General features: G+C 37.8%; 7 protein-coding genes across 7 annotated transcripts; 5 read left to right on the top strand and 2 right to left on the bottom strand. All coding sequences in view use genetic code 12, as the record gives it.

Moving 5' to 3' along the window:
- Positions 1-34: 34 nt before the first annotated feature.
- Positions 35-2,584, top strand: I9W82_001788 (uncharacterized protein; the record flags this gene model as incomplete). Its single annotated transcript, XM_067690571.1, has 1 exon — positions 35-2,584. One exon carries the CDS (start codon positions 35-37, stop codon positions 2,582-2,584), a length of 2,550 nt encoding a protein of 849 aa, XP_067549024.1.
- Positions 2,585-2,940: 356 nt separating this feature from the next.
- Positions 2,941-6,030, top strand: I9W82_001789 (uncharacterized protein; the record flags this gene model as incomplete). Its single annotated transcript, XM_067690572.1, has 1 exon — positions 2,941-6,030. One exon carries the CDS (start codon positions 2,941-2,943, stop codon positions 6,028-6,030), a length of 3,090 nt encoding a protein of 1,029 aa, XP_067549025.1.
- A 61-nt stretch (positions 6,031-6,091) lies between these two features.
- On the bottom strand, positions 6,092-7,753 carry I9W82_001790 (aspartate/glutamate transporter; the record flags this gene model as incomplete). The annotated part of the gene is made up of 1 exon (XM_067690574.1): positions 6,092-7,753. The coding sequence occupies one exon, from the start codon at positions 7,751-7,753 to the stop codon at positions 6,092-6,094; it is 1,662 nt and encodes a 553-aa protein (XP_067549026.1).
- Positions 7,754-9,370: 1,617 nt separating this feature from the next.
- I9W82_001791 (uncharacterized protein) lies at positions 9,371-10,201 on the top strand (the record flags this gene model as incomplete). Its single annotated transcript, XM_067690575.1, has 1 exon — positions 9,371-10,201. One exon carries the CDS (start codon positions 9,371-9,373, stop codon positions 10,199-10,201), a length of 831 nt encoding a protein of 276 aa, XP_067549027.1.
- Positions 10,202-11,788: 1,587 nt separating this feature from the next.
- Positions 11,789-13,238, bottom strand: I9W82_001792 (phosphatidylinositol-binding protein; the record flags this gene model as incomplete). Its single annotated transcript, XM_067690576.1, has 2 exons — positions 11,789-12,873; positions 13,205-13,238. The coding sequence occupies 2 exons, from the start codon at positions 13,236-13,238 to the stop codon at positions 11,789-11,791; spliced, it is 1,119 nt and encodes a 372-aa protein (XP_067549028.1).
- Positions 13,239-15,771: 2,533 nt separating this feature from the next.
- I9W82_001793 (uncharacterized protein) lies at positions 15,772-18,834 on the top strand (the record flags this gene model as incomplete). Its single annotated transcript, XM_067690577.1, has 1 exon — positions 15,772-18,834. One exon carries the CDS (start codon positions 15,772-15,774, stop codon positions 18,832-18,834), a length of 3,063 nt encoding a protein of 1,020 aa, XP_067549029.1.
- An 806-nt stretch (positions 18,835-19,640) lies between these two features.
- Positions 19,641-21,584, top strand: I9W82_001794 (uncharacterized protein; the record flags this gene model as incomplete). The annotated part of the gene is made up of 1 exon (XM_067690578.1): positions 19,641-21,584. One exon carries the CDS (start codon positions 19,641-19,643, stop codon positions 21,582-21,584), a length of 1,944 nt encoding a protein of 647 aa, XP_067549030.1.
- Positions 21,585-21,768: the final 184 nt, after the last annotated feature.

Consider the following 21,768-nt stretch of genomic DNA (forward strand, 5'->3'; position numbering starts at 1 on the left):
TGCCAACAGGCATACCTACTAACAGTGTCATAATATGAACACGTCTTTCCTGTCACTGAGTGGTTCATCTACCGCATACACTATAGATGAAATACCCACATTAATATATACACCTGATCGACCGAATACAAACTATCTGGCCTATTCAACATCAACAGCAACAGCAACAGCAGAATCATCCCAATTACCACCTTCATCTTCCTCTTCTACTACATACGAGGAAAACACATTCATCAATTGGAGTCAAGAAACTCAACATTTGCTAACACTTCCGTCTAACCTTTCTAAAAAATGGACAACACTTGTTCTACTGGCATTGGTATTGGGCTATACAGCAGCCGCAATAAATTTGATTTCAATCTCATTAAATGACTTGAAAAAGGGAATATGTTTGAGTAACTTAGATGCATGGAGTATATTCAACCCCTATCTGACATGTCCTGCGGATCAATGGTATAATTGGTCAAGACTATTGACAGGTTCAAATGCTATATGGAGTAAAATCTTGATAAATTTCCCCATATATCTCATATTTGCGGTATTATTTGCCATGTCAGCTAGCTACCTAACAATTAATCGAGAACATCTAATACGTCAATCAGGTATCCCTGAAATTAAATTGCTAATCTCAGGTTTCAATTTAAATGTTGGTAAATACTTGGGACTCAATACACTATTATACAAGATTGCCGGTTTGATACTAGTTGTTAGCTCAGGACTATGGTTGGGTAAAGAGGGCCCATTGGTACATGTATCTTGTTGTATATTCAACATTGTTTATGAGTTTTTCATTCAGAGCAGATTTGGCAATGGTGGTACCAAACCAAATGAAGCAATACGAAGAGAAATACTAAGTGCAGCCACTGCAACTGGAATCTCTGTTGCTTTCAACTCCCCCATTGGAGGGGTATTGTTTGTATTGGAAAGTATGCCAAGTTATTTCAGTCCCACAAAGATTATGTGGAATTCTTTTGTTGCTGCAACTATAGCTATCATTGGTTTGACTGGATTTAGTGCATTCACTGACGGAAGCAACTTTGTTGAGCAGGATTTGTTTCAAGTCAATTTTGGTAATTTCAGTTGGTTATTTTTAGAAGTGATTCCATTCATCATATTGGGAGTTCTTGGTGGAGTGTATGGCCATTATTTCACCAAACTTAACCAATTTTTCCAGCAAAAGTCACTAAGAAGAAAAGTGCAATCTACACTTGTGCAGCTAAGTAAATGTGATCCGAAATGGGGACCTTTTTTAGAAGTTTTGGCAATTATAATCATCACTACATTGCTTAATTTTCCCATGGAAATTTCAAAATTACCCTTGAGTTCATATCTTATCTTGTTGTTTAAGCAATGTGTAAAGGAGAACCCGGATGAGACTAATGCTGAAGACTTTCTTTGTCTGTCATCAAATGGTGTCACGGTGTTGAAACTACTTTATATCCTAGTTCAAGGGTTTGGACTCACTGCATACACTTTTGGAGTAGACCTACCAGGAGGAGTATTGATGCCATCTTTGGTGTTGGGTGCTACAACAGGAAGACTCTTGGGAATAGTGAGTCAAGCTTTACAATCACACTTTAACTGGGAGTCACTAGCTACTTGTACTGAGAAATCGTGTGTTGTGTCTCCATCATCGTATGCAGTTATTGGTGCTGCTTCATTCATGACTGGAATAACTAAATTGACAATGTGTGTGGTTGTCATTATGTTTGAAATGACCGGTGCTGTTACCTATGTCTTGCCAATAATGTGTGGTGTTGTCACCTCCAAATTCGTCAATGATTGGCTAACACCTTCAAATATTTATGATACTTGGCTACAAAACAATTTCAATAGACCAGGGCAAGCTGGGAATTTAACCTCAGGAATGATTAACGAAGGTAAAGGAACTGGTATTGTTTCCTTTTCCAACTTGACATCAACGATAAAATCAAAACTTCCCGATGTCACAGTACGTGCGTTGATGGTACCTTTGGAGAAAGTCAAATGTCTATGTTTAGTCAACGAAGAAGGTCCTTATACTGTCAATCTATTATGGGATTTCATCAATGATGATACATATGAGGGATATCCTTTGATCATCAACTATTCGAACCCAGTATACATTGGCTACGTTACCAAATCTGAACTTGTCAATGCCTTACAAAATGTCAATCGAGAAGACTCTGCCGAGCCAATTTCCTTCCAAATGGCAAACTTACCTAGGACCGCACTATCTATGCAACTACATTACGAACGCAAATACACCAACTGTATCCATTTGCACCTATCAATTGAACCGTCACCATTATACACCAATGAACAATCACCAGCGATTTTAATATTGGAAGAATTTGAAAAATTGTATTTGAACCATCTTGTCATTCTAAGTACAAACAATGTTGAGAATCAAATTATGGTGGGTTTCATTGATCGATTCATTTTGGCCAATGCAATCAATGACAAGTTTGGTAAATTGGTTAATGAATTGGCTGATTTTGAAGCTATTAATGAGTATGATTTGGAGACTGCAGTTATGGGTGATGATGAGGATGAGATGATGAAGTTACGGTTTAATAGAAAGAGTATAGAGTTGATTACTTGAGAAAATGCAGATACGAAGCTGTACATACTTTGGTTAGATATGATCTCCGCAAAATAGCTTGTTGACCTATGGACCCACAGTTGAATCACAATATAATAGAATATAGTACATCCATAACTCTATCAACTGCAGATAATTGCCTGGTCTATATGTAGACGTCCCCCGATCAATGACGCTGCATTGAAGAGAAACAAATTGTAAAGGAATTGATTCTTCTTCTCCCTCTTTTTTTCGCGCGTCAATACAAAACATAAACAAACAAAACCACCACCAACTGGCATAAAACACACCACACACATTCACACTAACACACAACTCACCGACTAGCATTATCCAAAAATTCAGTAGAAGAAAACATGGCAAGAAGCATTCTAAAAGACAATACCGCACCTCTACCCAGCACCACATCACGTCGAGTTTCATTCGCACCTGAAGTAACTCTACATCAAATCGAAGTAAGAAACCCCAACAAGAGGAGAAAAACTGATGGTGGAGCCAGTGGATACGTTTCACTTTCGTCAGAGTCTGATTTTGAAGTTGTTCATTACCTGTCACAGCAAGAGTTGATGAAGGATAAGGATGATGAGGAGCAGGATAGTAGAAAGTATAATGACCATTTGATGAGCTTATCTCCGGTTAGTTTTCGAAGTAAGAAAAAGAACGATGGCGAAGACGTTAATGTTGATGGTTTTGATGATAGTCCTGATGATGGTGGTAAACCATTGACCGATAGTTCAGATGAGGAGATGGAGAATGATCAAGACGGTAGTAATCAAGAGCGATCGGGGTTGCCTGCTGCGAATAAGCATACGATTGATTTGATTAGAAATCTTGATGGTGGGAAAGGCGAAGATACTGAAGTTAGTATGGAATTGACTGGAGGCAAGGGTGTGAATGAGCCAGTACTGGGGAAAAAGGAGACCAACAATGATGGTGGTGGTGGTGCCACTACCTTGGTTGATGCGACGCCATTGGTGTATGCGTCAGATGAAGATGCTGATTATTCAAGTAATGATGATGAGGAAGAGGAAGCGCCAAATTCTGTCAATACGGAGGATCACGATAGAGAGGGTAAGGAAGAAGAGGAAGAGGATATGCAATTGACTGGGAGGATCGAAAAGCCACACGCTGCTCAACTTGATGAATCAGAGGATATGCAATTGACTGGTCCTGTAAACACTACGTCAAGGCAGTACAGACAACCAACTGCAAATTCAGACGATGATGATGATGCAGATGCAGATGACAATGATGACGACACTATAAATTTGACGCGTCTAATGTCGAAAGTGGACAAGGCTCGTAATATGGATCAGACTGGAAGTGATCATGATGTTGAGCAAAATGGTAAAGAGGTGGGAGTTTTGGATGAAGGTCAAAATGCTGATAACGAGGTTGATGATGGTTCGAATATGGAATTGACTGAGCGGGTAAGTCGTGTTGTGGTACCTCAACTTCCAATTTTGAAACCAAATCTTGAAGCATTATCTGATGCAGAGGATGAAGAAGAAGAAGAGGAAGAAGCAGTATCAAATGGTCACAGTAATGCAAAAGATCACTCGGATGTCAAAGTGCAAGAACCTGTGGATATGGAACTTACTGAACCAGTAAATAACGATGCTTTAATTGGTAATCAAGATAAGCTGGTTGTTGAGATGGAATTTACTCAACCTATTCGCAAGGAAATTGCAGAGCATCAGGATGGAGTCGATGATCTCACTCTGCAAACCCAACAAGATATGGAATTGACTGAACCAGTAGGTGGCGCAATTAGCCATCCAAGCACCTCGGGTGAACAAGAGGAAGCTGTTGATGATGTTACACAGGGGCAAAGCGTCATAAGTATGGATGTTACAGAACGACAGCAACCACTAACTGATTCACAGAAATCTATGGAACTCACTCAATCAATGACTGTGGTAACTAGACATGACGGTGAGCTGCTGCTGCTGGCGAAGGAAGTTGTAAGTGACTCATCATCTATGCATCCAGAAGGTGGCAATAAAGAAGAGGAAAAGCGTCATTCAAGCTCCCCCGATGAAGATAGATTTGCAAATTACAAGCAAGTTCCATTATCACAGTTTCTTGATGATGTCCACCTTAAATTTTACACCGATATTGATTCCATAACTAGTACACTGATTGGCTTGGACTCAAATGAAGCGACTACTCATCAACCACCATCGATACACGAATTAATCATGGCAATTCCATACAAAGAAATGCATGCATTAAACAATTTCATTGTTAATGAATTGCAAAATTATATCAGGGATGGTGAACAAGTGTTTCAAGATTTTAGTTCCCAAATAGGAAACGATAATCTACCGATAATGAAGGAATTTTATACTACAAACGATACCAAGGAACGAGATGTCATGAGTGTATCCTTGAACAATATTAAAGTGTTGGCAAAGTTGGAGAGCAAGTCAACGTGGTTCAAGTGGAGATCTACATTGACACAAAATGTAATTGAGGAAATGGATAAACAGATTGAACTATTGGAAAAGAGTCGGATGGATTTGGATGAAGATATACAACGATTGAGTGAACAGAGTGATCTAGCTAATGATTATAGGCGTGAGTTGGTGGACAAGTTGCAACGATTGCATGATGCGAAACGCACAATGGGCAGTTTGTCACAAGATCAAGTAAATGACATGCGCATTGCATTTAGTCAACTGAAGACTGAATTGAGGGGTCTTGCTGAGAAAGTTGAGCAAGCTAAGGATAAGTTACATCAACTGGAACAGACATTAGTTGAGCTAATGGAGCAGAAACGTGACTTGGTCAAACGGGTGAATGATGTTGAATTTGAATTGGAAAAACGTCGAACTTACACCACGGAAGAACGAAATGAGATCAAGAGGAAATATGAAAACTTTTCTGAATCAACACGTTTGAAGTATATACGTACTGAGGATACTTCCAACATGGTGTTTGTATATGATGACATGATTAGCATCAAGATTGATTTCATTAAACAATCTTTTCAAATTGGAAAAGTGCAATCAAACAAATTCCATTTCAAATCGTTGATTGATTACGTGTACAAGTTCCCAGTATCCAACAAGAATGTATTGGCTGAATGGAATAATTTCAAATCGTATTGGCAAAAACTAGTTCAATTTGATACAGTGTTGGATTTTATCAAATTCCAATGGCCAATTAAGTTGATTGAAAATGATACAGGTGGTGCAGGTGATGCAGGTGATGTCATTAAATTCCAATTTGATTACTTTGATTTTACGAAACAAAGGAGATATATCGTTGATGCTTCACTTGAAATTGAATCGTTGCTTGATTTTGAAAGAAAATTGAGTTTTACTGTAAAACCAGCTAGAAAATTCCATCCAAATGAGGTTGAAGTTGATGAAACTTTGGTTCAACTCGGCAAAGGCATTGATTTGCCTCAATGTACATACACTTTCGTTCCGAATATATAGAGGATTATAGTATGTATCTTATAAATAATAGCTTACCTTAATTGATCCCCCCCCTTTTTGCTTAATGAGTCGCACCAAGAAAGATGGTGGCTCCCAAACATACAATCATTACAGCAACACCCCAAATAGCCAACACCAATCCACCATACTTGCAAAACTTTTCCAATTTGGTCAACTCCACTTGCCCTTGTTCTATTGGTTTAATCAATAAATATCCAAATAAACCAGGCAAGATAAATGATATTGACGTCGATCCCGTACTCCCTACGAATGCCAACACTTTAGCTAATGAAGTGACTGATATGGCAACAATATAGCTTCCTATGACAATAATGGATGTGATTATGTAGAATTTCTTCGATGTTAATGGCACCACTATTGGATCATGGCCCTGAGTATCATGAGCACCTTCCATTGGTGTGGTGGAAATAAATGATTCGTCAACTATGCTACTATCATTGATCGATGAAAGACTTTCGATATCGGAAGTTAACGCTGTGTAGGCACCACTATCGGTCCTATTTCCATTCAATGCACTACCACTGATACTTCCATGAGACATACTGTTACTTCTATTGGTGGTGCTATTGTTGCTGCTGTTACTAGCCTTTTTCTTCACTTTCGAAGTATCAACACCATGAGTCAAGAAATGTATCACATGATTAATGGATCCACGACATGGATGGCATTGCAAGGGGAAAGATAAACTAACCATAATCACAATGCACAATCTTCCAATTAAGGAACTAATTGACTCACGTGGGTACATTGAAATAATATTGGCATTGACATCGTTACCAAATGTCAAGTATCCTAGAATGCCCACTACTAGATAACTTACAAGTGCGGTTGAAATAGCATTACGGATGATCAAGTTTGATTGACGTGTTTGTGATCCGTCTTTGGCATCAGGTTTCAATTCATTGATGATGGCAAACATATTTTGGTGACATGTGTATGCAAACACAAACATGGGGAAGGAGCTTAGTGTCAGACTCCAGCTTTTGGGTCCTATCCAATCAACATTCTTGTTACCTGCTGGAACAGGAATTGTCAGTCTTGAGAATAATGATGCTCCATCTGCAGCAGCAGTGGTAGCGGTGGAAGCGATGGCAGTGGCAGTAGCAGTAGCAGTAGCAGTAGCAATTGCATTATTGCCACCACCAGTGTGGCTTCCAGCAATCAGCAAAGCGATATATTTCTCAATCACTAAACAAATCAAATACCCCACTGAAAACAATGCAACAAAACTCGTATACTTCAAACTGTTCAATTTCTTCAAATACGACAATGGAGCAACAATAACAGCCATAAACAAACTGATCCAGAAATTTCGATGCATTAAAATAGGATGGTTTACCGCAGCATCATCGCCAGATATCGTCTCAACAATCTTGGGCATTAAATCACCAATCACCACAAGATAAGAAACTCCCACACCAAAACATTTTATAGAAATGGCCGAATCGAAAACAATTGAAAATTGCGGGTACGTCAATTGAGCCAAACTAAAGTACGATACTGAGCCTCTTTGTCCGGTATATTTGGCTACTTTGTTTTGCAAGTATAATCCAAATGATGATGTTAGTGATGAACAAATAATCAATATACATCCAAATAAAAGTCCATTGGTGCTTAGTCCATAGGGCATGGCTAGAATACCAGCACCTATTATCGTATTTAGTAGATTGATTGTACCTGATTTGATTGTAGCCCGTCCCATATTTTCTGACTGGTTTGTTTAAATAGTTGTTTTGTTTGTTAAGCGAGGGGAAAAGAATCTTAATGTTGAATTGTGTTTTGAGTTGTGGTCTTGACGGGGAGGGTGATCGAATGTTATATCCTTGCCATAAGAGAAGTTGGTTATTGTATGTGATGTATTGAGTGTGTGTGATGGCCTATGTTTGCTCCTGGTTTGAGTTAGTTGGTATGTTTGGATTGGTTGGTTTTGGAGTTTCAATTTTTTCTGTGTGATGTAATTTAGCCGAAAAAAAGAGGTTTTTATGACACACCATACAAAACACTAATTGCAACATCATCACAATTGATCTACATCTCCAATTGCCAGAGGATTTTATAATGTCGGTGAACTGCTGATTACAGGGTATCTCTCAATACTGTGGGGTATTATTGAGAACAACAACTGCTATGTCTAAACTTCAGGAGAGTTCACAGTAGTCGTGTGGCTACAAGAACCACCACATAAACAAACGAAGATCATTTGATAATATGAGCGAGACGCTGTGGAGGATCACTATAACAGCTGAAAGTCTAACATTACAAAGTCTACTGGATTGATGTAGTAGATCCGGAGGAGGGGCAAGAGTCAACTACGCTCCTCGTCAAGCACAACTTTTAGATAAGTTAATAGAGGGAAGATTACGATCCTTACGTGGCATGGTCCATGAAATTATAAACAATATTCAGACTCAGTTTGGTCCCGGACTGCTGAAGAAGAGGAGGTGATTTTATACTAGCACTACAGTAGATTGTTTGTGGAAACTCCTCCTTAGGTCGATAAAAATTACTTACCCCACTGAATATCAAGTCGTCTATTGGATTGAAGATCTTTTGCCTTTAGTTGCCTGTGTTTTTCCCTTTGTAAGATGAGATGCTCACTATTTGATTAAGAACGTGAAAGACAAGTGATGAAAGCATGCATTATTGAAGGTACTTTTCTAAATATTTCTATAAAATATCTTATGGGATGGGGACAACATCACTCACCAGTCTTTATATGCAATGGAATATGAAATGGAAAATGGAGATATGTGCTGTCTGGTTCTGTATAGAACTGCTTTGTGAAGGAAATGTCCAAATCACGTAATACTGGTCGACCTCACTATAAGAAGCACTGTTGTATACAAAAGGTTGTCGTTATTATAAAACACTGTACCTACGATCGAGATCCACATTATCGTTGTCCCTAACTAAATGCTCCTTTCTTGAATTAAATTTGCTTTGGATCTTACACCATTAAGAAAACACATACAAGAGTTGTGAACTACAAATCCTTTTTTTCAGCAAGAAACCTCATGAACCACTTAGATTGCTTCAGAACTTACAGCTTGTGTATTCATTTAGCTTTTCAACACAAGGCGGGGAAAGAGTATGCAGGAACTTTTTTTTCCGCCTTGAGCATAACAAACTTTTTTGCAACCACTAGATTCCAAAAAGAAGGGAAAAGAAGGAGACCTTATTTCGATATGCTGTTTTGTGAATGACCACCATGATTTGATTTACACAAAAGATCAAATTCTCATTCTTTTGAGATCCAATAAATACCAATCGATTCCTATCGCATTTGTGGCAATTTTATCTGTTCTCCAAAACTAAAAACATGTTTAATCACTTAGAGTTATTAGAAGACTCTCATCACTGGTCACTGTACAATATATTTAAGAAGAATAAGCCTCAATCCGCTGATGATTACGATCCATTGAATTTTTTGAATGAAAACGATCCTATTGATTTTGAGAAAGATGTTGTTGATCCAGTTGATTATGATGAGATTGCTCCAGGACAAATTGGTAGAGGCAATTACGTTATTGAAGGTGTTACAAATAATTCAGCAGAGTGGGGACGTCAAGATGACTGGATTCGTCTCATTGGTTTGGACAATCAAGGGTTTGATACAATGGAAAATGAAGTTTTTGGTTTCGATCCATTGGTAAATGAAGCTGATATCAATCATCAACCGGATATAGAAACTCCACCTACTTCCGAAGTCCCATTGAATGTGGGAACTGAGAGAAAAGCAAATGAGTCTATCTTACAACTACCATCTCAAAGATTTATTGACTTGAAAAATCAACAAGAAGTGAGTGATTTTATTCATACTCGCTATGGTGACAACTACAAAGGATTTGATGAACCTGAATATATCCCTCTCCCAAGTGTGGATAAAGCAAGAATTGAAAGTAAACGGGAAGCTTGGAAAAAATCAATTTGGTCATTGGGAAAATTATGGAAAAATGGTTCGTACAATGGGATCAAATCATTGGGAAATTGCAAATTAGTGCCTAGATCAAGTTTGAGAAGTCAAGAGGAGAAAGATGCTGAGATGCAACGTTTGATTGATTTTTATGCTGGAGAATATTCTGCTTCTGAAGTATTGCAACGAGTGGAGTTGAGATTAGGCAACAAGACTCGTCTGTTTCAGATGGAGTGATGGAAGAGTCCACTCTTAGATTTGTTACTTTGCTTTTATAGTTTTCTCTAATAAAAATTGGTAAAATTTGGTTTAAGAGTTGACAGTAAATAAAAAAATAAAAAAAAAATTAATTTAAATTAAATTTTAGCAGCCAACCAAACTTCTATAAGGCGGTTTTTGTTTAACTATGTGTATATGTTTGTATGTTTATATGATTAATTTGATATGCTCAATAATATAATCCTTTTCTTATATAAAAGAACTATTTGCCACCCAATTTCAGAAATATAATCACTTCTTTTCAACATAACATCATCATCATTATATCTACAATAACAACAACAGACACTCATTTTCTACCTTCTTCAAAAGCTCCATCATTTAAGTTCCAACACAGTTTTACTTCAGACCACAAGATATTCCTCAGCTGAGAAACAATGGTGATGAAATTGCTTTTATTCAACTATTTAACTAATCATTCCCTAGGAAAACTTCGTCCACTTTCTTGGGGTAGATTACAGGACGGGAAATAGTATTGGTTAAAGTATTCGGAAGAACATTGTTGAGATATGCTTTGAAATTGCTGAGAAATTGGGTCTATTGTAATACACTGATATGGGTTCTTTTTTTGCTTTTGGTTTTTGGAGGTTTCTTTTGAGTTCTTCTTTGGTTTTGCTGTCCACATTGGCTTCTTAATTTGTTATTCAGTACGATGCTTATTATGGTTTATTACAGACACTAACTATTTGAATTTTAGAAATGAGGTACAATTGTTATTATGGTTTCCACTGATTCCCCAAAGGATTTAATTTTGTCCATCACCCATTTGATTCTGATATTCTTTTTTGAGATTAGTCGTCTTTTGAGTTTCATGGACTTTTCTTTCTATATCTGAAATGGGTAAAAGGTCATTTGATAATCAATCAATTTTGATGAGCTGCTCAATACATGCACTGACTGATTAATGCTATGATTAATGAAGAGCATAGCTGATACCTAGATGGTTTTCCTTTATCTGTTTCCCGTCCAGTTTACCGTTTAGTTTTATCCCCATTGTTTGTTGAAAAAGATCCTTCCTCCCTCCTCCTCCTTTCATTCATTGGTTTAAAGTATGTATTTCAGAGTTTGATGTTTCTAATATTAAAGAGTTTTATATTGTGTTAATTGTTTATTTCCTCTTTCCTCTTGTCTCTCTCTCTATCTATCTTTGCTTTTACATTCAACATATAGAGGTTTCCCAAATTGGTATCGATAGTAACTAGTTTGGCGCTATTCACTTTATTGTTGGTCTTGGTATTAAAGAGAGACATAGCATGATCAATGACAAAATACAAGACGTATCAAATTATACAATCTCCGAAGTTAAACAAACTAAAAAAAAAAAGTATTCCAAATCTCTAGCTATACAGAACATGTTAAACGAAGAAACAACAAGAAAAAGAATATGGGATAGCAAAGACACTCGTGACATGAACTTTGAGAGAGTTTCAGCTGACTCTTGCTACAAATGAAACGTAGGTGCTTTGCTCTTTTTATTCCACCATGTAAAGATAGTTTCCACATTCATTTCCCATGTACATCTCTCTCTGACTCTCGTGAATTCATCTAAAAGACCAACCAACCAACGAGGAAGGAGATTAAGATCAACACCAATGCAACGGGCAAGGAAATACCATTGGCAGTCAAGTCAGTAGCACTGGATGAAGATGAGACATCACCACGTGAAGCTGCCTTCTCGTTTCTATCTAATTTAGCAGTCAATGATTGAACTTGTCTAGCCAAAGTATCCAATTCACGTTGAACAGAAGGTGAGTTCTGTTGTTGTTGTTGTGGATATTGATCGCCATAACCAGAGTTGAATCCTCCTCCACCAGCTGCAGCTCCACCTTGTTGTGATTGGTAGCTTGGTTGTTGTTGCAATTGTTGGTGTGGAGTTTGTTGGTGTTGTTGATAACCACTAGAAAAGCCATTGTTGATTGATGAGGTATCATTAAATGATCTGTTTTGAACTCCACCAAAGTCACCAGATGGTGATTGGTTATTGAAAGATGCATCTCCATTGGCCTGACCTTGTGGTTGGTAGTGTGCATTTCCAATAAGTCCAGCAGCTCCTGCGCCAGCTGCAGCTCCACCAGCAATACCGGCAGCACCAGCACCAGCTCCGTAAGAGCTTTGACTTGTTTGGTGAGAAAGAGTTGGTTGTTGTTGTTGTTGTTGAGGAGGTTGTTGCTGATATTGTTGTTGTTGTTGTTGTTGCTGTGGTGGTTGCTGTGGTGGTTGGTTTTGTTGTTTGTGTTGTTGGCCAGCTCCGACAGCACCTGCACCGTTGTAGGAGTCATCCTTATCTGGGCCAATGATATAGTTGACCTTCAATTTCCTTGAAACGACAGCTGACTTGTTTTGAGTCTCCAATTGTGACCATAATTCACCAACCTTGGAGGGGTCAGCATTACCTGGTGCAGGAACTGAAACTAACAAGAATTTATCCTTACATTTGTAGTCTTCTGGTAATGGTTGAGAAAATCCTTGCAAAATGATGGAAATTTGCAAAGAATCACCTGGGTGAATGATACTGGCATTTGGTCTCACACAATATAATTTTGGGGCAGTAGTTTTAACTTTAAAGGCCAATGGCTGGTTGGTTGGATTTGATAAAGTCAAATATTCGATGGTTTGCTTGGTAAATGAACCTAAATTAGTTGAAAAATGTTAGTATAGAGGGACTTTGAAAGGTAATATGGGAACGATAGCAATCTTTTTGTCGTATACACGCGCACGCTCTTTTAAAACCACAGCAATGTGAATCGCAATCCCTTACAGGGTTTCACGATAAAAACACACTCAGTTGGAACCAGTATAGTACTGGGACAGTGTGATATAATAGTCCATGTGGCTCCTTCAACGTGGCGGAGTCACACTATCGATTGATTGAAAGGCGTGCTGTAAATCGGACCAGATGGCTTAGTTCCCATGAGAAGAAAAAAAAAAAAAGAAAAGGTGTGACTGTAAAATGAAACATACCAGTAAATTCTAACACGTTTGGGGAGACATTCATCTTGGTGTGAGTAGGTTAATAGACAATTGTAAGTACAGGAAGATGAATTTTTAGTTGAAAAGGAGTATAATTATTCTCTATCAATTCTGATTGTGGTGGTGAAATGTGAATTTTATTCAAAGACTATGTATCTAGTTTTATCCAATATGATTATAGTACACAGTAGTTTGGGTGTATATCTATTGGTTTTTTGATTTGATACCTATTAGGTCTTTGTTTTGGTTGTTGGTTTGGTGTAAAAATCTCTAATAAAAGAAAGATGTGTTGAAAGAAAAGTTATATTACAAATTGGTGGGTTTTTATTTTGTTTTTTGTTTGTTGAAAATAAGTGGAGAGAGAGAGAGAGGAGACAAAAAGAATTATCACACTCACTTTAAACCCATCTTTACCATGTGTATATCATCATAAATAATACATATGTAGATAGTGTATCCACTCATTCTCTAACACACGGTTGGTCAATCGTTACCACGAAGAGACTCTACTAGCAGAGTAAATAGAGTTGTTACCTATGTCAATGAAAGTCACAACACCATTGCGTTCTTCGTCATTCCCCTACAGGTGTATATCTTTCAAGGCCACCAGAGTCTCTAATTTCACAGGTTTTTGATGGTTAGAACTTTATCAGGGGTAAATATGCTTTTCAATGTAACTGCACGAATACAAAAAAAGAAAATTTAAAAATGTTGCATTACTGCGTTGGGTTTCAGTTAATGCACTTGCTCCCCAACTAATGTCAACTTTGTCTAAATGCAAAAATATAGATATGATAAAGCCAACACAGGAAACCGTAAATTTAATCTCCCTTCTGCAATTGCGTTCTTAACCCAATTCGGATCAACCTTAAATTTCCTGATTAGGCAATTTTATTCTACTTTTCACAGGGTTCTCAATTATTATTATCTTGACTTTTTTAAAAGTCACAGAATAAACAGAGGAGCATTTTGTATAAACTTACAACACTTCCTAAGAGTAGTCACATTTATTTTATAGATTACGGGTTATATCAGGTGGTCACTCGACATACACAACGCCATATCAAAGAGCAGTAAATGTGGATGGCATATGCATTATCTCGCTTGTTAAATTTGTCACATTTTGTGTTTATAAAGGATTATTAACACTTTTACAGTTTGTTTTTTTCTCCGCCAGCAATTACCCCACTTCTTCCCCTCTTCTTAACTCCTGCAAAAATTTCTCAATTAGGAGATTTGTGAGATATATCATACACTCACTCACTCACTCACTCACACATCAGTCAAAGACTTCTGTGCATCTCTATAGTAACCTATTCAAAGTGAAGGTTGCGAGAAATCAAGGTGGGAGGTGATCGTGTTGTAGTGAACATTTTCGGATGATTTACATTCAGCATCTTTGCTTAGATATAGAGATCCGCTCAGATGGTTCGAGTACTTCTCATCAATTGAGATCTTGTATCTCGTACACTTCTTACAATAAGGAAAGCCTCTCCCGTTGGTAATATAGTATAACATACAGTCGTGTCACGTGCGTGTATTTTGGTGGCGAATTTCTCTCTTTTAAAACATACACCTCCATTCATCGTGTAAATTAAAGTCACATATGATTACTGTTGAAGCTTCGGGTAGCTATCATGATACAATCACACTAGTTTGAAATGACAGTTTAACCATAGAATGTAGAGAGCTAACAAGAATGGCTAAATCACTCCTCGAACCGCATTTACAGCTAATCCATAGTAACAAAGGCAACGATAAATTCTAGGTTATACAGGTTAAATCAGTGTATAAACGTAAAGGAAGAATAGAGCAGTACAGTATATCAGACTTAAGACTCTGTGTTTATCGAAAATGAATGAACTAGTTGATTCATAAAGTATCTAATTTGTTGCAAGTTTCGTGCGAGATGTCAAGAGTAGAAAAGGATCTCAAGTGTTCTTACTATACGACTACATCATCCAAATAAGTATCCAATTTATTAATCAAAAGACTTCACCTTCCATCTCATTGAGCAGAATAGCTTACCTCACTCTCTGATTGACACCTCATATACTAGATCTTGCGTCATTTCAACTGCGAACAAGATTCCACCAACGACCAATTTACAACCTATGCAAAACATAAAATATCGAAGCTATCTATCTTAATTAGTGTTCAACCTCATAAGACTCCACCCATACATAACAGAGTAATCCCTTAGTATATATTACAGACTGACCCATAACAGATTTCTTTCCAAATTTGGTGTATGATCTAGAACTAAGATTGTGTTGCAAAAAAGATCTACAGATACAAGAACCAACAGAACAATCAAAGATATGATGCAATGTATATATGTTTATCGCTATACAGTCTATTGGAGTAATACAGGGAGATCAGAACTAAACGTCAATCACTAATATACCTCATCCTAATTGTTTTCTGTCTGTCTGCTTTTTTGATATGCTTAATGCCATAAAACCCCTCAAAAAAAGTGTATATCCACAAAAGCCACATAACTTGTTTCCCCTTTTCTTTCTTTCTTTCTTTCTTCATCTACCCTTATTCCCAGTAACATGCTGTTGTACGCCACTTACTACTTAAAACAACAACCACCACGTGCAATCGCCTCCAATTCAATGTTGGAAAACTTCGACCAAGCAACTGATGAAGAAGCCAACTTGATGAGAATGTACAACTTAGCTCAACACCTGAATATGAGCAAAAGAATCATGTTACCAACCAAGAAACCCATTACCATGTTGGAGTCAAGCAAAGATGCAAGAGAACGCACCTATCCTCTTGCTTCAATACCAAAACCAATGACTTTGTTGGAAAGAGCTGCAAACAGAAAAACCACAAATGCAGCAAATGACCCAATTTACAGTCTCACCCAAGAATTTAAACAATTGAGCTTGACAACCTATGAAGACATGCAAGTTGAAGCCGCCATCCAGGTATCAGATGAAGATGATCATTCACGCTTAAAAAGAAGATGGGAGAAGCTGCGTATTGATGACAGATTCCCAAATTTTGAATCAAAGTTGGCTGCTATTAATGATGATAATGAAAGCGCGGCAATTGACCGCATGAACAGTCTTATACAACAATTTGAACAATTGAATGTGAAAAGTATTGAAGCTACTGACTCCATCGATAGTTTTACCCATGAATTTGAAAAATTGAATTTGAAAAGTGTTGAAGATGAAGTTGAAGATGAAGTTGAAGATGAGCAGATTGAAGATGAGGAAGTTGAAGATAAGAATGTTGAAGATGAAGTTGAAGTTAAAACATATGAAATTAAAGTTGAAAATCAAAAAGTTGAAGTTGAACAAGTTAAAGTTGAAGTCAAAAAAGTTGAAGTTGAACAAGTGAAAGTTGAAGAAGTGAAAGTTGAAAAAGTTAAAGTTGGACAAGTGAAAGTTGATGACGTTAAAATTGAACACGAGGAAGATGAGCAAGTTAAAGATGAAGTTGAAGAAGTTGAAATTGAACAAGTTGAAACCAAGCAAATCAAAGTTGAACAAGTTGACACGAAAGCTGAAGTAAATCAAGTTGAAGAAAAGAAAGTTGACGGCAATAAAGATGAAGGTAATCAAGCTGAAGGCAAACAAGTTGAGAACATCAAGGTTGAAGACAAGAAAGTTGTGAACAATTGTGTGAAGGTATTGGATCAAGGAACGAAATTAAAGAACCAGCATACCGTTGATAAGTTATCAAATGTTAAACCAGAATTGGATACTGAAATTAAATGTGAACTCAACCAAGCAACAAACATTGAAGTGAAAGTGGATGCTAAAACAAATGTCAAAAAGGAAGTCGTGAAGTTGAAATCAATTGGTGATTCTCTGTTGGAAAAATTATCTCTACCACATAACAACCAAAAGGAAGAAGAAACAAAAATTGAAGATGTTGAGAAGAATGAGGAAACCAGTCTGAGCCAGTGTGAAAATGTCCATAATGAAACCAGGATTGAAGATGAAACTTACTTTAATAATGAACCAAGAGGAAAAGGAAATACAAAATGGAATCAAAAGTGGATCAAATTTGTCACGTTGAAAAAACAGAAACCAAAATCAGATGAAATTAATGAGTCAGTTGGAAAGCAAAAGTCCCCTTTTAAGGCAAAGTTGAAGAATTTATTCCAGAGGAAACGTAAATGGGTCCCATTTGAAACAACCGGAGAAGTGGAGGTGTTATTTGATGCTGATGATTACAAAGATGAAGAAGATACAAAATTGGAAAACAATGTCAACACTGGAAATGATTCCACCAGCAATGAAGGCACAAGAAATAATCTGAACACTGAAAACGAGACTACAGTCAATGAAGTTGATGTAAGTGCTGCCATCAATAATGATCAAGAAAATAACACTGCCTTAGATGCACGTGAACCAGAAGGACAACAACCCCAATTGACAAGGTTAGATGCGGTAATGGAACCGCCAGCTGCTGGTACTCCACCATTGAACCCTGAAGATGCAGGTGCTGCAACTAAAGTTAAAGAATTGAAGAGGAAAACCAAAGTGATGAGAGTTTTGAAGAAGTTGATTAAGCCTTTTAAAAGAAACACACAGGAAGCTGATGCAACTAGTCCTATTGTTGATACACCAAAAGCGAGTTGTGGAGCTGAAGAGTTAGAAGTCCTGGTGGATGTTTCCAAACGCAAGCGCCAAAAGAAGAAACACAGAAAAAGACGGTCATCATCAAAGAGAAAGAAGATTGAACTGACCGAGCCTGCAAGTGATATAAATAAAGCTACTGAAGATGTTGCTGGTGCTGAATGTGATTTACCTAAAGAAGCTGAGGTTGAAGGTACCAGAGCTGCCCCATTGGTTTTGAAACCCATTATTAAAACTCGTGATGATTCTGCAGATGGTGTCGCTGGCGCGAAAAGGAAAGTAAAACTGAAATGCTTGCGTAGAGCGTTGGATGTTGTTAAAGCTAGTTTCAAGAAAACATTCCGTCGGAAAACAAACAAAGTCCGATTTGCCGACACCAATGAGTGTTTCATAGTTGAACGTTATGATCACAAGAGGAAAGAAGAACCAGTACCTCAGTTGTTAGAAAATGAAGGAAATGCAGCTGTCACAGAAGAAGGTGATGTATCAGGAAGAGAAGAAGGTGATGTATCAGGAAGAGAAGAAGGTGATGCTACTGAAGATGCCCAGCTGTTGTTGAAAAGATGTATTGGTCGGCCATCGACAGGATATAATGTGACCCCAAGTTTGATAAATGATGAGCAAGATGACACAAGAAGCGATGCTACACCCGCTGAGGAACCCGAAGAAGAGGATATTGAAAACCTTGAGTCTTATCGGCCACCATCTACCGATGGAAAGTTGGATATTGATCCTGAAACCTGCCAATTTTTTGGCCTGCGTGGCTTCATCAATGATTATTATAAACCAACAAAGATCAGGACCAACTACTCAAGACCGACTATACATCAACTTGCTCATGAGAAAATGAAAAGTGAACAGATTGCTGCAGCGCAGGCAACAGGTCGTTGGGTTCAAAATCCCAAAGGGAATTGGTTCTATGAGGACTCGACAAAGTGGTGGTTGAATGGAGACATTCTTGATTATCGAACATTTTGGAGACAATGGATTATGACAAATGGAGAAAAGCGGAGTTAGATCTAGCTGTTCAGAGCAAACCAACAAGAGAGCGAATTCTAGTTGGCGGGGAATAGATGACGATAGAAAAATTGCTCAGGTCTTTTCTGGTCTGAGGTTATCATAATTAGGACGCTGCATGTAATGTAGTGTTGATGATTTCCTCATTAAAGACTATTCGAGGGGACATTTGAATAGGATTTCCTTTCTGACCCTTGAACCAGGTCAATATATGCTCATATGAAGCTGGATTTGATTCCTGGAAGAAGAAGAAGATTCTATCTTCTGATTACAGTTAGCAAGTCTAGCAATGAGAAAATCCATTGTTGACATATGTTTTACTTGAGAGTTTGTTGAAATTTGAACCGGGTTGAGAAGAGGCGTAGAAGAGGTTGTTCTATTGAAAGTACGTGTTGAAGAGGTTGCTCCATTGAAAGTACGTGTTGAAGAGGTTGATCCATTGAAAGTACGAGACGAAGAGGATGTTCAATTACGAAGTGTTACTTCATGCTGCTTAACGTTGAAATTCAGTTGGGAAAGATATTTGGTGGAGTGGTGCCCGTCAGTATTTTATTTCAATTATATGCTATATTTATCGTGTTGTATTTACATCCTGACTCTTATTCTCCTCTCTCTTGGTGCAACTATCGTGCTTTCTACTCTCAGTCTTTTGGTATTGATGGTGGATGCAATTTCCAAGATGTTGGATGTATTAAGATTCGATGGTGAAATCAAAATGCGCGTTCGTTTAAAAGGCAACCAACACAATTCTTTATAGTACCAATTCAATCAATAAACCAGAACTCATACTTATATGATGCTTCAGCATGGCGAGCTATATTACAAACTATCTACCAAACTTTAGAAGCTCAATAAATGCAGCAGAAATATCTGAGAATGTCGATACGTTCAATTCTGTCGACCCCGGCCAAATTAAATATATTGCAATCATCGATGCCAGCAACGATGGGTTGGGATCAAGGGAAGAGCTGGACTCTGAGTTGAATGAAAGATTGATTACCTTTGTACATAGTGACTCAAGTGCAGAGATAAGTCCCAATGTCAAGATACGATTAGCTGGGTTGATGCAAGGAGTTTATGCATTTTCGCTGGAGTTCATCACCACTTCCAAAGATGGAATGGAAGGGAAAAGACCAATGGTTGTTAGCGCAGGTAGTGAGAGTTTTGTTGTGGTTCAAATTGAAAATTCATATAATCTTATATGTTCTATTGCGTCCAATGATGAAATTGTGACTAAGCAACTACAATGCATACTAATTCAACAGCATTCCTTTTTCACGTTGTTTCACAAGTCATTGACTAGTATTAAAGAAGAAACCGGAAAGGATGTGTTGAGAGACGTCTCAACTCGATGGTGGAGTGAGTTTCTTTCTGGGTATAACCAAAAATTGACTGTTCGAGAGATTAAATGGCCGAGCATATACAACTACTCGGGATTCAATAGCTTGGTTATTGAGGGGTATAGAAAGTCGTCTATTTCAATTTCAAAGAGGACCAAAGATGAGTTTAGAAATTTGATTGTGAATGAGGATTTGGTTGCACATGGCCTCATTATTAGCAGTTTCTCACCAGTTGCAAAGAAAATGGGGCTCATTCATGTAGAGCCATTGACAGGCAACTTGGATCCTGATTCTTTGGTAGATGTACACAAATGGTTGGAGTTTGAATACATTACACAAATTTCAAACAGCGGAGCTCGTCACAACGGAGATGCCACCAACAATAACAACGAAGATGCGATTGGATTTATGCACCCTATGAATTTGACGAATACTTTAGTGGTTCTGCCATGGAACAAGATGTCTGATATGATCCGCGGTGGGAGTTTCTCAGATGCAACCAATGCTAATGACACTTCACCTAAGCCCACAGGCAACACATCAAGAGCATGGCTTTCAATGCCGGCTGTATTTGGGAACTCGAGCGAAACCAGCGATGCTGCTTTGCAGATTCTGGATACAAATGATGAGCAAGTTTCAGTAAATCTGGCTGACGATATGTTTGGTCGCTTTTTATATGGCATACAGCCCGATAGATCTATAGTGAGGAAGCTTGTCTACCTCCCTACTAAACCCATTGAGTCTGGTACGTCGAATAAGCTGTCTGAATCTGAGTATCAACTAATTACTTACTTCCATGATGACATATACATCACTTTGGTATATGACTCACTGGAAACGACGCATCTTGACAATGCTGATTTCTACAAACACTTGTCATCAAACTTTTTCAAGCCATTTGAAGAAGAGGTTGTGTCATATCAAGCATCGACGCTAGGAGCCAGCACTAACTCCGTGACTACATTGAATTTAGCCACCATTGACAACAATTTCTTATACACAGTGTTTGACTTTAAGCAAATGAATTATGCGTCATCAATTCCTTTGGTTCTTGATGAGTCTAGTGAAAAGTATTCCACAATTGTTAATATTCATAACCAATTGATTAAAATTTGTCAAAATTTCGATTTCAGTGCTCATGAATTTTATCATAAATTTACCTTGGGCAATAAACACGATTGGATGAGTTATATCATTAAACATGGAAGTAAATTGATTGTCATTATCAAGAATAATACAAAAAACAGTAGTGGCAATAGTGTACTTGGCGCTGGTAGTATATCTGCTGATGAAAGAACTATGGTGAACCAAATCACTGGGCTAGTTTCGGACTATGCAAGTTTAGGATTTTTGGAGAATCTAGGTGACGATGTAAAGTATTGGTTGGGGCAAGTGATTGATACTGAATAGTGAGATCAAGAAGAAAAATGGGTCTACTTTATTATCAAGGGGTGGGGGGGGCGACTGAAAACACCTGACGGGATCTTAAAAGCAAACACGGCTTCTAGATTTCTTCAGGTACCAGATACAAAGGTACATGTGTATAGTGGACTCCATAGTCATGATCTAGTTAAACAAAGTTTGTAAATTAAGA

This window comes from Candida metapsilosis (assembly GCF_017655625.1).
Source record: "Candida metapsilosis strain BP57 chromosome Unknown scaffold2, whole genome shotgun sequence".
Classification (NCBI taxonomy): domain Eukaryota; kingdom Fungi; phylum Ascomycota; class Pichiomycetes; order Serinales; family Debaryomycetaceae; genus Lodderomyces; species Lodderomyces metapsilosis.